The sequence below is a fragment of the Symphalangus syndactylus genome, chromosome 5 (genome assembly GCF_028878055.3).
Source record: "Symphalangus syndactylus isolate Jambi chromosome 5, NHGRI_mSymSyn1-v2.1_pri, whole genome shotgun sequence".
Classification (NCBI taxonomy): Eukaryota; Metazoa; Chordata; class Mammalia; order Primates; family Hylobatidae; genus Symphalangus; species Symphalangus syndactylus.
Window position 1 is genome coordinate 57,623,533 of NC_072427.2, and position 15,697 is coordinate 57,639,229.

The window sequence follows — 15,697 nt, forward strand, 5'->3', positions numbered from 1 at the left end:
TAACTCCTGCATGGCCAGTGAGCCTAGAGCCATTTAATGGATAGTGTTTGTCCTGTTGATTTAGCATGTATTGAAACAATAAGCAAGAAGCAGATGAGCATCCATGGAAGAAAAAGTACTGGGAAAGAGGCTTGGCTTCAAAATGAAAGGCCATGTGTCTCATAAATGAATTTTGCCAGCCTCTATTCATTGCATAAAAATTGCTGTAGATGATAATGGATTTGCTGTCTAGAGCTAAGATAAATAGATCTGGATTCTAACCTCATCAGGTTACTTGTTTTGAGACCCCAGGTTCTTTACTCATCCTCCATCTTGATCAAATTTGCAGTGCCATATTTATTGTATGGCTTTACGTTTTGATTTTAGTATTTGAACAAATTTCAGTGTTCAAGATTGCACATAGTAGGTGCTTCATAAACCCTTATTTAAGAATCTGGGAGTACCTGGACATACTTCTGCAGTATGCTGGGAGTATGGTTTCTCTTCAGGCCAAAGTGGAATTTTAGTTGATGGTTTGTGTGGAAGTTTAGAAATAACACTCAGAGCTGATATTTCTACAGATTTTCAAGTTTATCACTTTAATGAAAGTTCCTGGCTTCTTGTACTAAATATCCCCATAGTTTTCCTGATCAGTAAGAGGCCCCTCAGCAGGGTATACCTTACCATATCCACCATTAAAAGTTCTTAAGACTTCATCTTTTGCCCTCTACCATTCATTGCCTCTTCCCTCTTGAAGCTGAAAGACTTTAGACACAAAAACAAAAAACATATTCTAGAAGTTGACAAAATTAAAGGTGTGCTATAGTGGTGATCTGGCACATTGTAATTGAGACTGAGAAAGGAGATGAATGACTTCCACAGAGGTCGATGGAGTTGAAGAGGGTCTCTAGGAAATGTCATAGTCAAGAGGTTTGTATGCAGAATGTGTGGGTTGAAGAGCTGTGCGGCTCCTGGTGAGAGGCACACTTATCTGGGATGCAGTCTGGGGAGTCCTGGCGAGGCAACTTCCACCTGCTGGAGGAGGGGCTGGGGCGGAGCTAAGATGCGGAGGAGGGTGACGCAGGAGCTCTCCAGTTCGCCCGCTCCTGGCCTGACCCCCACCAAGGTCCATACCGCAGTAGGCTCCTCGGGCTGCCCTTCGGTGAGTACAGCTTTGATGTCGGCTCGGCCGCCTGCCGCCAACCCGAGATTTGGTATCGCCAGTGGGGGGAGGGCGTCCTGCTAAAATCCTTGAGGTGGAGGCTGGGGTCAGACAAAGGATGGGTAGGGGATTAGAATGTTTGGCTATCGGTAAGGGGAAGGGAGTACTGAGGGAGGAGATTGGGTAGTTCATCAAATCAGAGCGGCGTTTGCTGGGATGGAAGTGAAACAGACATCCTGCATTCAGAGTGGACAAGGGAAAGATGGAGATGGAGAGCCTCGTGCTTGCCTCCAGCCTTTTCTATCAGAATTGCAGATTTTGCTGTTAAACAGCTACTCTCAGCTCTTTGGAGAGCGAGGTTTTATATCTAGTGGCTAGAAAAGGCCTTTTCTTTGCAGAAAAAGAAAATTGGAGGGTATAAAAATTTTAGTTTCAGTAAAGGAAATGCACGATTTTGCCTCCTTCCAACTCTCCATCCCCCATCCTCAGTAGAATGATTAGAAGGAGGGTTTGCGCCAGTCATGGTGGCTCACGCCTGTAATCCTAGCGCTTTGGGAGGCTGAGGGGAGGAGGTGGATCACCTGAGGTCAGGAGTTCGAGACCAGCCTGATCAATATGGTGAAACACGGCCTCTATTAAAAATACAAAAATTAGCCGGGTTTGGTTGTGGGCACCTGTAATTCCAGCTACTTGGGAGGCTGAGGCAGGAGAATCACTTGAACCCGGGAGGTGGAGGTTGCAGTGAGTGGAGATGGCGCCACTGCACTCCAGCCTGGGCAACAAGAGTGAAACTCTGTCTCAAACAAACAAACAAACAAACAAACAAACAAACAAAAAAGAAGGGTTTGCAAGGCCGCTGCCTGAAGCATGCATCCAAACAGGTTAAGCAGCTGTGGGGTAAACTGCAAGGATAATGTTCACTTGTTTTGCAGACATACCCATAGAAACCAACATTTAGGACAGGTTGACCCTCCCACCCCCAGGCTAGTTTTCTCCCTCTCACCACCACTGCCTTCCCAAATTCTAACCTCCAGAACTGTTAAGGCAATGTTACCAGCATAATAATAGCAATACAGGGGCTCATTCTGTGCCTGGCATTGTCCTAAACACTCTTAACATGTATGTGCACACACCCTCACAACAACCCTAAAAGGTAAATGCTTTAATTATCTCCGTTTTGCAGAGGAGGAAACTGAGCAAACATACCTCAGACTACCCTAGCAGATTGCAGGGTGGGATCTAAGCAACATTTTCCTTCCTTTCAGGATCTCAAACGTATTGGATGTTTGCTAAACTAAAATGTTTTCCTGCCACCACTCCCAACCTTCCTGAGCTTCTTGACCATTTGTGTCTTCCTGACTCCCTCCTGTTAGCCTTTTATTCCCTGAAACTGGGAAAACCCAAGATGCCACTATCTCTTTCTCAAAATTTAAGCAAGTTTGGTTTATTTGTTTTAGTAAGCGAGGGAGAGAGTGATGAAGTTAGGAGTAATGCAGAGCTTTCAGGGAGCTACAAGGAGGATAAAAATTATGAGTGAGAACGGCCATTCCAGCCTAGCTTTCTCAAGAATGCAAATAGAGGGAATTGGATACCTGCAACTGTTTTGTTTAATACCTTTCTGCAATGATGTTCTGCCTGTTCTGCCTAGCATGGAAACTTAAGACAAAAGCAACCTCCTAAGGATTTTTTATTACAACCCCTTTCTGGGTGGTCCTTGAACCACAACCTGGAGTGGGTGCATCATTATAATTGTATTATCACAATTGCCGATTGTAGCCTATCAGTATACATTTGGTCTTTTATCTGCAGGTTAACAATGGTCTCCAGGATGGTCTCTACCATGCTATCTGGCCTACTGTTTTGGCTGGCATCTGGATGGACTCCAGCATTTGCTTACAGCCCCCGGACCCCTGACCGGGTCTCAGAAACAGATATCCAGAGGCTGCTTCATGGCGTTATGGAGCAACTGGGCATAGCCAGGCCCCGAGTGGAATATCCAGCTCACCAGGCCATGAATCTTGTGGGCCCCCAGAGCATTGAAGGTATTTACTGTGTTCTGATGGTTTGAAGTTTCCGTTAGCATTTTAAATAATATATTTGCACACTTCTCTGCACAACAACCTTATAAGTAGATGCTTTTATTATCCTATTTTTTTTCAGAGGAGGAAGCTAATTTTTAAGAGACTACTTTCTCATGGTTTTCCCTTTCTTCTTCTACACAGTGTCTACATACTTACATATACGCACCCACATGAGAATATAAGTCCTGTGAGAGCAGGGACCTTATCTATCTAATTCATAGCTGTAGCCCTAGCACCTAGCACAATGTCTGGTACATAATAGATGCTCAATTAATGTTTGTTGAATGAATGAAGGAGCATCTAGTGTTATCACTAAAGAAAGATTGGAACCCAGACCTGATGTTTTCTCCTCACTGCTCATCTTAGGGAAATTGTGTCATCAGATAGCTGCCTTTTGAGTCAATGCCAGCCAGTACTTGTAAAAAAGCTTCAAAATGTAGAACCTACGGGATCTGACTTGATTCCTAGGCATGACTCCAGTATACCCAAGAGGAGACAAAAGAGGTACTGACATTATTTATGCTGAAAGCTTTTGAAAATATTTAAAAATATAACAATTTTATTAAATAATAAATTAAGAATAATTAAATTGTTTTAAGGTGGCAAGACCATTTTCCCCCTGAAGTTTTCCAAGTTTCTGGCAATGTGGTCATAATACTTGTATTAGAAAGCAGTACCTCATTTGTTTGTTGTTTAATGATTTGTTTATAAAGAGAATCTAGCTCCTGTGAGCTGGTGATGCAGCATTAGACAGATTCCTTATTTCCATGCCTTGCTTTTTATCCTCTGATTCTAATGATCTCCTTCTCCACTAAGGCAGAATCCTAAAGAAGTATCATGGTTAATTTAAGTTAAATCCAAGGGAGCATTTCCTTATAGTTCAAGGATTTGCCCATGGAGTGGGTCCAAAGGAAAATGAGAATTATCTCTAAAAGCTTACCAACCAAATGCTGTTTGTTCCCTACAGATTATACACTATTTTGCCTGAGTCGGTGATTTTCTAAAAATGCTATCTGCCCCAGGGTTCTGTGAATGCCATGAATATTGTTGATATATGATTCTCATTTCTGTTTTGTTACCCATAGTTTTAAGCCATTGAGTAAAACTAATTCGGTGAGATTGTAGTCTGTTTGGTTGACGTTTGATTTCAGGAGTGGATTAACACAAATGCGTTGAATTGGCAAGCATGCAAAGCTAGCACATGGCTTAACTTAGAACAAATCCGACACAGCTTCCTGTCATCCTTTTTGGGGAGAATCTCAGTCCTTCTCAGCATCTGTCACCTGTTACTTCAAGCACACCTATATATTTCAGGCCAGCTCTTTTGAGACAAACAATAAATATCTACCTTTTTAAGGCAGGAAGTGCTTGGTTATTCACCTAAGCTGTTGTCTTGGAGCTCTCTGAGTTTCCACTAATACCTGAGGCCTGATCAGCTGTGCTGGAAAAGAAACAGCCACTCCCAGGGCATCAAAAGCCTCTGTTTATCCAGAGACTCCATTCCCTCCAGTATCCAACTATTTAGTACCCACTATATACCAGGCACTAGGCAGGAGACTGGTGCAGCTCTGCCCTAAAGATTCACAGTCTGAGTGGAGAGGGAAGCGGAGATATACATCAAAAGTTATGACAGTGCATCCCAGCAAGTGTTTTGATAGATGTAGACACAAGCTGCTGCCGTGGAAGCAAAGAGGAGTAATTTAGTCTGCTTAGGAGTGGATGGGGTGGCTATAAGGAAATGCTGCTTTGAAGAAGCAACATTTGACCTGGGTTTTGAAGTTTGAGTAAGAGTTCATCAGGGAACCATAAGTGTAAAGGCATGGAGGTACAATTATTATGTACCCACAAACTAAAAAAAAAAAGGCATAGAGACATGAAAGATCATGGATTAGGACAATTCAGAATTAAAAACTCTGTTTCCCTTATTACCCTTAGAATAATGTGCTAACATAGCAATTTTTTTGTTTTTGAGATGGAGTCTCACTCTGTCACCCAGGCTGGACTGCAGTGGTGTGATCTCAGCTCACTGCAAGCTCCGCCTCCCGGGCTCACGCCATTCTCCTGCCTCAGCCTCCCGAGTAGCTGGGACTACAGGCGCCTGCCACCATGCCCGGCTAATTTTTTGTATTTTAGTAGAGACGGGGTTCCACCGTGTTAGCCAGGATGGTCTTGATCTCCTGACCTTGTGATCCGCCCACCTCGGCCTCCCAAAGTGCTGGGATCACAGGCGTGAGCCACCGCGCCCGGCCTAACATAGCAATCTTAAGTCTCCCCTATCAGTGTCTGTGGAAGGGATGAATACTGACTTGAATTTTAGTTTTCTATTACTGTATAACAAATTACCACAAATTTAGCAGTTTCACACAGCATTCATTTATTATTTGAGTTTTCCACTGCTCAGGAGTTTGGTGCAGATTAGTGTTCAGGTGCTGACCAGAGGTGTCATCTTGGCTGCAGCTTGGGTCCTCTTCCAAGCTCGTTAAGGCTGTTGGCAGAATTCCATTTGAATTATATTGTAGGACTGAGTTCCCTTTCTCTTGCTGGCTATCAGCCAACCAAAGCCCCTCTCAGCAATTAGAGGCCGCCTCAGGTTGTAAGCCACATGCCTTCTCATAGCTGGAAGGAGAATATGTCTTTAATCTTCTGATTATAATGTAATATGATCCTGGGAGTAACTATCCCATGACCTTTTTCATATAACAAGGGACTGATATCTCATTATATTCCCAGCAGGTGGGAATCTTGGGAGTCATCGTAGAATTGTCCACTATAGCTAGGATGAAAACTAACAAAGAGACTAGTCCAAAGATACTTGCGGCAAAAACAACAAAATAAGAAGCCTGGGTTTTTTCCAGTCTGGGACCTTGACATTGAATTTGTTGGGTGGTCTGATCATTTATTCATGTGAGTTAGTTATTGTTTCACCTCATCCATTTATTTGCATTATCTTTGCTCACACTCCCTGATGCTGATTCCCTTTGACAGATTCATGGAGTATCTTCCATACCCTTCCAACATTGATTTTAGGATTTTATTATGAAGAACCAAGTTGGGAAAGTTTATTTTTAATTGTTACAGAAAGAATACACATAATATATTATCATATTTTATGGTAATACTGTATTCTGGTGTGAATTTCAAATACATTTAACATGGTGCTTATGAGCACAAACCATTGTCAGAGACACCCGAATTTGAATGCCAGCTTCATCATTTATTACTAATGTGACCTTGGACAAGTTACTTAACTCCTATAACCTTCTATTTAGCTTAGGGGTAGGATTTAAATTCACTTACTTGTAAGCAGGTAATGTTCCAGTCCAGAGAAGCAAAAATAAAGTTTTAGCATGGATAACTGTACTACGATGAAATCATTTCTAAACGAATCATCATCATCATCACTTTAGATAATTACTGGATGTTAAGTTCCTTGCAGGCAGAGTTGTTCACTGCCCAACACATGGTACATAGAAGACAAATATCTATCTTGTCTACTTAAATAAATTAATTGTGTGATCAATGGATCTTAACAAATGTGTATATTTGCTCTCAAATATAGAATTATAAATTGGCCTTTTAGTATAGGAATATAGTATCAGTATAAATTAATAATGTTAGGTCAGTGAAGTATCATATATCCCATTAAAAAAACATTTCTTCTTTGATTCCATATCCCTTCTAGTTACTGTTCCAATTTTCTGCTGCCTTTCACAGCAACCTTTCCTCACATGCCAATTGTACTTCTTCACCTCTCATTCTCTCCTGGTCCATTGTAGCCCACTGTTCTCACCACTCATTCATCAAACCAACTAGTATTTATTGAGTGCCAGGCACTGTTTTAGGTACTGAGGAAATAAACGTGAACAGCAAAGTAGCAGGGCGAGGAAATGTAGTCCTTAAATAAACAAATAAGTATTGGGCTTTCCTTTTTTCCTTTTTTTCTTTACCCATTTGTTAGTTTCGTTTACAGGTTTCTCTGGCGGCCTTTAAATGTTAAGTTCTCCAGGGCTCAGTGCTGGGTCCACTTCTCTTATTTCCGTCAATTCTCTATCTACTTCATCTCATTCATTCTCTTGACTCTCAATCCATTTCTTGGCTGGTGACTCTGGTGTTTGTATTTCAGCCCACATTTCTTTCTTGCATATCCATAGGCTTACACTAATTGCTAAATTGCCAGGTTTCAATCCTGATTTCTCAAACCACCACCTTTCCCAACCTGTTTATGTCAGTCTTTTCTGTCTAAATGAGTAGTGCCCCTACTTAGCCATATATGCAAAGTAAATACCTACAGTAATCCTTGATTTTCTCCATCACACTTCATGCCTCAATTTTAAGTAATTTATTGCATTTTTATCTCTAAAATCCATCTGCAATTTGCCTGTCTGCTTCTCTCTACCTCTACTCCAAACACCCTGGTCCAAGATACCATCGTGTCTGGCATGGAGTTTTGAAATCGCCTCCTAACTCATCTTCCTGTTTCTATTCTTGATCCCTTTTCGATTGTTCTTCACAGGAAGGGCAGAGTTAAACTTGAAAAGTTTAAACCATATTAGTGTCATCTCCATAGTTACAATTCCATTGGTGGCTTCCCATCGTACCCTGAATAAAAATAACCCTTCTTGCCATGACTACGAGGATCCACAGCTCCAGTCAGTCGTACCCCCTACTTTGTTCCACGCACGCTGTCTGAGTAGCACCCCCTCCATTCCCTGTTGCAGTGTCCTTTTTTTTTTTTTTGAGATGGAGTCTCACTCTGTTGCCCAGGCTGGAGTGCGGTGGCGCAATCTCGGCTCACTGCAAGCTCCGCCTCCCGGGTTCACGCCGTTCTCCTGCCTCAGCCTCTCCGAGTAGCTGGGACTACAGGCGCCCGCCACCACGCCCGGCTAATTTTTTGTGTTTTTAGTAGATACGGGGTTTCACCGTGTTAGCCAGGATGGTCTCCATCTCCTGACCTCGTGATCCTCCCGCCTCGGCCTCCCAAAGTGCTGGGATTACAGGCGTGAGCCACCGTGCCCAGCCTTTTTTTTTTTAAGCTCCATAGCATTTTTTGTCATTTATAATCATTGTTTGTTTTCTTGCTTATTGTTTATCTCTCCACTGGAATGTAAGCTCCATGAGGCTATATCTGTTTATTAACTGCATTATATTCCAGGCACATAGTAAGCATTCAGTAAATATTTGAGGAATTAATATACACTATCAAGGGGAAATAAATATACCTAATGGCAATAAGTATGTAAATACTGTTTTACATCTGGATCTGTCAAGACTTTCTGCCTTTTAGTCCAAGGAAAATATTCCATTTCTATTCTGTGTTTTTAAAAATCTCTGCCTAGAAGTTCTTGCCATGAGCTTAATGATAATATGCTGAGCAAAAATGTCTGTTATCTAGAATTGACTCTGACTGTGATCACCATGGTGCGAGGTTTGTGCGCTTTGTACAGCGCCTACCAAGGAGCTAGAAGGACTTTTTGCAGTCCTGGGACTAAACCAGCAGAGGGCCAACTAGACTAGAAGTTTATTTTGGAAGATTCCTGAACCCTGGTAGCCAGCCTCTTGGTCGTTAATAGCTTTAAGTGGTCACTGGGGTAGAAGCATTTGCCAAAACATCCAGAGAGGATTGGGGGTTATGTTCAACTTCTCCATGGGCGCCTTAAAAACAGCTTGGTAAGGAGCATCTTTCAAATGTGTAAATTCTTGGTCCAAAGCAAACAAAAACATAAAGACAAACAGGGACCTACTTGGCATTACATGAAGAAAAGAGTGTGTATGTTTATGGCAGAGAACTCAGGTTGAGCCGTAGCCATACTATTTTCTAGCTATGTGTAATCTTAGCAACTTTCTAAGCATAGTTCTCTCAAATAAAATGGGCCCAAATAAAATGGGCTTGTCTGGTTCAAGTTGGTGTTTGAAAAATAAAAATAAAATAAAATGGGGTTTCCAGCCTACTCTTACGTGCAATCAGTGGGTGCCGTTAGTAACTGAATTGCAGGCCTTCCTCCTCTCACTTTGTGGATTATCAACAACATGTTTTCAATCTTTAATGGCTTACCCCGATCTTATTTATTTATTTATTTATTTTTTGAGACGGAGTCTCGCTCTTTCACCCAGGCTGGAGTGCAGTGGCAGGATCTCAGCTCACTGCAAGCTCCGCCTCCCAGGTTCATGCCATTCTCCTGCCTCAGCCTCCCAAGTAGCTGGGACTACAGGTGCATGCCACCACACCTGGCTAATTTTTTTTTTGTATTTTTAGTAGAGATGGGGCTTCACCGTGTTAGCCAGGATGGTCTCGATCTCCTGACCTCGTGATCCGCCCATCTCAGCCTCCCAAAGTGCTGGGATTACAGGCGTGAGCCACCACGCCTGGCGCCCCAGTCTTATTTTTGATTACTCATCAGTTAGCAATACAGTTCAGATATGCTTCAGTGCACCATGTATTTCAGCAGTAACTGTCTTCTCCCAAGCCCACAGTTACTCACTGGTCTCCAAGACATAGCTAAATGGCTACTGTTGTTGTATTATCCCCAGAAACAAATAAAGCCACCAACTGTCCAGGGGACTGATTCGGAGAACCATGTGCTGTGAGACGGGAGCTCTTGGGAGTCAGAACTGGTTGTGCCAGCTGACACTGATGATAGCCTTGGATGGCCTTGGATGAATCCAACCAGAAAATGTGCTTTCGTTTTCAGAACATTAACAGCCTCAGGTAAAAGATGGGCTCCTCAGTGCCAGCTGTTCATTTTCCCCACAAAGTTCTAGGCCACCAGCTATCTAGCACTGTGATAACACCAGGTATCTAGCCATTGAGATAGAAATGTATAAACATTAGCATTTGATGGCTCTGAGTAATTTTAAATCCATATTGCCAAACATTAAAATACCCACGTTCTGCCAGGCGCAATGGCTCACGCCTGTAATCCCAGAACTTTGGGAGGCCGAGGCGGGCGGATTACCTGAGGTCAGAAGTTCGAGACCAGCCTGGCTAACATGTTGAAACCCATTTCTACTAAAAATACAAAAAATTAGCTGGGCATTGTGGTACGCACCTGTAATCCCAGCTACTCAGGAGGCTGAGGCAGGAGAATCGCTGGAACCCTAAAGGCAGAGATTGCAGTGAGCCAAGATTGCCCATTGCACTCCAGCGTGGGCAACAAGAGTGAAACTCCATCTCAGAAAAAAAAATAAAATAAAATACGTTCTTTTTTATAACACTGACTGTTGGACTTCAAATTTTTCACTTAGAAATAGAGACCCAGGGTTATTTTCTTAATAAATATCAAGTGGAGAAAGAGTCTTGTGGATGATAGGCTACTTGAAGAGGCAGATCCTAGGAGCCTCTACTCTGCCAAGCTTTGGCCTTCGTAAAGGAGCTGCGGCGCCTCCACTTTGCCACAGGGTGGCAATAGTTGCTTCCCATTTGAGGATGGCAGGCTGAAGCAAACCTTGAACAGTAGGGGACTCTCGGCTTCTGGCTAGTCTCTCTGCAGCTGGAGAAAGCAGTGCAGCTGACTCTTATATATCTTGACTAAAATCTGTTTCTAGATTATCCTCACCCTGGAGGAACCAATGAGAACATTGGTTTTGTAGGCCATCTATGAATGGACTGGGACCCCCCCCCACTGGGCCCATGCCTTTGAGGTTGTTGCATTTTGTTCACCTTGAACTTCAATCCTTAAAGTCTCTGGATGATTTTCAGTTTTCTCTGTTGACCAATTGCATGGATAGTAATGATAAATTCAAAAGAAACAGGGGGAGGTTCTTTTTGGGAGGGGAAAAGGATAGGAAAGATGAACATGATGACATGTTTGTGTGTGTTTACGGTGTCCTGGGTATCCAGAAGGCACTTAGATGTATATGGCACAGGAGAGATGTCTGGGAAAAGGAAGGGTTTCAGAGTCATCCCCGTGTTAGTGGTGGCTGATACTGTAGGAGTGGATGGGGTCACCCTGGGTGGGTATTGAGAACAACAGGGCACCTAAGACAAAGGCCAGGTAGATGAAGAAGAATCCACAAAGTAAACTGGGATAAACCGGCCAGAAAGGAGAAGAACCAGAAAGATAGAGTGTAACGAAAACAAGGAAATAGTGTTCTGAGAAGGGGCAGTGGTTACCACTGTCAGGATCAGCAGAGAGGTCACATGAAATACTAAAAACCACTGGGTGTCAAGTGTTCACTGGGGGTAGCAACACAGAAGTTACTACTTTGTGGAGGCTTTGGGCAGAGCCGGCTCTGGGGAGTAGTGGGGGCCCACCATACCTGCAGGGCATTGAGGGGATAAACAAGGAAGAAGATACAACGTATAAATGTGTTCCCAGAATGTCAGGTAAAGGGGAGATGAGTAATAGCTGTGAAAGGATTGGGGGAAGGGTGAATGATTTAGAGCTGAGGACGGTTTCTGTTAAGGTTGTTTTAGGATGTAAGAAATTGAACTTGCTGAAGTGCTAATTGCCAAGAACCAGCAGAGAGGGAGAGTTGAAGATGTGGGATGGGGAGCAGCAACTGAGGAGGTGGGAGAGGATGCGGACTGGAGCACAGGTGTTGGCCTGCTTCTTAGGTCTTTCCTTCCTCTGTTGGGGAAAAAGGAAAATGGCAAAGGTGTGCTGGGATACAGAGCTTTGGAGGTTTTGGTCTCAGGTGTTTGCAAGCCCTGTACTAATTCTAGCCACCTTCTCAATTAAAATAAGAATACAAGAATGAAATGCAGTCTCCGAAATCTCTTTTCTTTGCCAGCTTATACATTTATACACTTCACTGATATGTCTTTTGATGTTTTAAAATTTTGGACAGCACTATTTTTAACCTTTACAACTATAACTATTAGTTATTTACTAGTTATAGTATAAACTTTTAATATTTACTTTTTATAACTCCTAGGTGTCTTGTAGATCAAAAGATCTAAAGTGTCATCTTTGTCTATTTTATATCTTGTTTAATAGTAATAAATATTTTAGTGAAGCATAAACCTAGAACAAAAATAGAAAATAATCTTAATAGGGTGTTGGGGAATTTTATGTGAACACTTCATGTGTCTTTGAAACAGTACAATGTAAAAAATTAGCACAGTCTTATTGCATGCACAAAATGTGAAATAATGTGAATCTTCCCCAAATAACAATTTGTCAAGAATCACAATTTCAAAGTAGTAGGCTTAGTAATTCTAAACAATGATCAGTAGAATTTGTCATCATCCTCAATTAGGATTGTTCTTGAATTTTGTGAATTTTCAATCACGAGTGAGATCTTTAGTCCATTCCTTAAATAAAATGTAACTATCTTAGAATGTCAAAGAAGGACACAGAAAACCAGATAACAAATCCTGAAATTAAGTTTACTATATGGCAACTACTAATTGCACTGCCAGTTGTCTGACTGTAGAATAATCCTTGTGAAATATTCACTTCTATATGGGTTGGAGCCTGGGCAAGTCTGAGCCCCAGTGTATTTTCATGGATGTCACTAAAACCAGATGTAAATCCTGGGTTCTCTAAAGAAACGGACAAACAGAACCAATAGAATGTATAGAGAGACAGAGAGAGAGTTATTTTAAAGAGTTGGCTCATATAAATGTGGGGGCTGGCAAATTGAAAATTTGTAAGACAGACTGGAGACTTGGGCAAGAGTTGATAATTTTGAGTCTGAAGACAGTCCAGAGGCCGAATTCTTTCCTTTTCAGAGGACCTCAGTCTTTTCTCTTAAGGTCTTCAACTGATTGGATGAAGTCGACCCACATTATAGAGAGTAATCTGCTTTTCTTAAAGTCCACTGATTTAAATATTGCTCACTTTAATACCTTCACAGAAAAATCTAGTGTTGGCTTATGATCACACAACTGGGTACTATAACTTAGGCAGTCTGACACATGAAATTAATAGGGTGTTGGGGAATAAAATTAACTAACACAGTTGTCATCAAGCCCCCATTTTCTAAGGAAAATTATTATAATCCACGTAAATATGGTATTGTGCTTTTGAATCTCTCTCTAATAGAGTCTGGGTCTCAAATTGTCTTCATGCACAGTGTCATGCTTACTCTCACAATCACTTACTGGAGGCAGGCAAGGAGGTGAGTATTCCTTGCCACCTTTTACAAATGTGGAAAAAGAAACTCAGAGATGAGACTTATCTAGGGATACAGCTTGTCTTCTGGTCTGTTCAGGCTGCTATAACAAAAATTCCACAGACTAGGTGGCTTAAATAACAAAGATTTATTTCACAGTTCTGGAGGCTGGGAAGTCAAAACCAAGGTGCTGGCAGATTCCATGCCTGGGGAGAGACTGCTTCATAGGTGGCTGTCTTTTACTGTGTTCACATGGCAGAAGAGATGAGAGAGCTCTCTGGGGCCTCTTTTATTACCATCACATTGGGGATTAGGCTTCAACATGTAAATTTTAAGGGGAACACAAACATTCCATCCATAGCCCAGCTAGTATTTGTGGGATCAGAGCCTGAGCTGGACCTGGTGTTTTCCTCTTTTGTCTGTCCAGCACATCACACTGCTTCTTTGGCTAGTTGATCTAGTTGATTATAGGTACTGTACAGATGCAGAAAGGGTTAAACCTTGACCACAGGGTTTATCCTTAAGGATGATCCTCACTCCTGGGCTCATTGTTGATACTTCTTTGTATTTGCTTCTTTAGCCTCAGTGTGAATTGGCATTGATGATGAGGAATGGCTTGCCTTCCTCACTAGACTATGAGATTTGCAAATGCGCACACAATATCTGCCTCGCTTTTTGTGTCTGTAGTGCCTAGACAAGGCCAGGCAAATAACACCCACTAAATATTTGTTGAAACAACCTCGCCAGATTTGCTCCCTTGAAACAGCCATTGACCTCTGAGACACCAGCAAGTGGGACTCGTGTTATTCCAATCAAGATTATCCAGCCTTCACAGCATGTAAATATATCTGGAGCATTTTGACGGTAATAACCTAAAAGTCACTGGCTTTTCTCACACTTGGTCACTTAGGACTGCAATTTCCTGGAAAGTGCTCTAAATATTTCTGGAGATCGCTGGGCATGGTGGCTCATGCCTGTAATACCAGCACTTTGGGAGGCTGAGGCGGGCAGATCACAAGGTCAGGAGATCGAGACCATCCTGGCTAACACGGTGAAACCCCGTCTCTACTAAAAATACAAAAAATTAGCCGGGCATAGTGGCAGGCGCCTGTAGTCCCAGCTACTCACGAGACTGAGGCAGGAGAATGGCGTGAACCCAGGAGGCGGAGCTTGCAGTGAGCCGAGATTGCGCCACTGCATTCCAGCCTGGGCGACAGAGCGAGACTCCATCTCAAAAAAAAAAAAAAAAAATTTTCTGGAGATCGTAGAGCACACACCATATATGATCCTGAGCATAATGAACTGGTCCACTTACATGGGACAGTTACCCATTTTCCCCTTTTCCTCCCCTTGTCCCTTTAAGTTCGGCACCACCATGCCCTTCAGCTATGATTGTCCCCCATTACAGCTGGTGGGTGCCCCCAAGCTGTGCAGCCTCAGGGTGTTCTGTTGTAGTGGGTGCTGACTTGGGAGGGAAACGGGAAATCCCCTCAGTGTATGCTATGGTCTGAATGTTTGTGTCTCCCCCAGATTCATATGTTGATGCCTAATCCCCACTGCAATAGTATTAAAAGATAGGGTCTTTGGGGGTGATTAGGCAATGAGGGCTTCACCCTTACAAATGGGATCCATGCCCTTATGAAAGAGGCCAGAGGGAGCTCATTTGCCCTTTCCACCACGGGAGAACACAGTGAGAAGGAGCCACTATGAGGAACAGGCCCTCACCAGACACAGAATCTGCAGGCACTTTGATCTTGGACTTCCCAGCCCCCACAACTGTGAGCAATAAATTTCAGCTGTTTGCAAATCACTTGGTCTAAAGCATTTTTTTACAGCAGCCTGAATGGACCAAGACAGTGTGCCTTGACATCCCTAAATACTAGAGAGTTTTTAGGGAAACATAGCTTTGGTTTTTTTGCCCCGCTACCCCACAACTTTCTGTAGGATTCACATGGGGGTGTTGGACATGGAGACAAAGCTAAGCACTGGGAACCATAGGTTCTAAAAAATCCCATGAGACGATAATGTGAAGCTAAGAGTAAACATAGAAGTAGAAACACCCTTCCTCCCTTCCTCCGTCCCTCCCTCCCTCCCTCCCTCCCTCCCTCCCTCCCTTCCTTCCTTCCTTCCTTCCTTCCTTCCTTCCCTCCCTCCCTCCCTCCTTTTCTTTCTTTTCTTTCTTTTCTTCCCTCTGTTGCCCCGGCTGGAGTACAGTCGGCTCGCTGCAGACTCCCTGCCTCCGGCTCCCATGATTCTCCTGCCTCGGCCTGCGGGCTACCTGGGATTGTGGCCGTGCACCACCACCCCTCCCTGGTTTTTGTCCTTTACCTAGAGGCGTGGTTTCGCCATGTTGCCCAGGCTGGTTTCCAGCTCCTGACCTCGAGTGGTCTGCCCACCTTGGCCTCCCGAGGTGCTGGGA

General features: G+C 43.1%; 1 protein-coding gene across 4 annotated transcripts in view; it reads left to right on the forward strand.

Annotated features, from left to right (window-relative positions):
• The first annotated feature begins 983 nt into the window (after positions 1 to 983).
• The window catches only part of SCG5 (secretogranin V), a 56,787-nt gene continuing 42,073 nt past the window's right edge, over positions 984 to 15,697 (forward strand). The window contains exons 1-2 of one of the 4 annotated variants that reach the window (XM_055278575.2): positions 984 to 1,141; positions 2,951 to 3,183. In XM_055278575.2, the coding sequence (XP_055134550.1) occupies positions 2,958 to 3,183 (226 nt within the window). In that variant the 5' untranslated portion in view covers positions 984 to 1,141; positions 2,951 to 2,957. The remainder of the gene's footprint in view (positions 1,142 to 2,950; positions 3,184 to 15,697) is intronic. The other 3 variants (XM_055278576.2, XM_055278572.2, XM_055278573.2) reach the window with 3 other exon arrangements.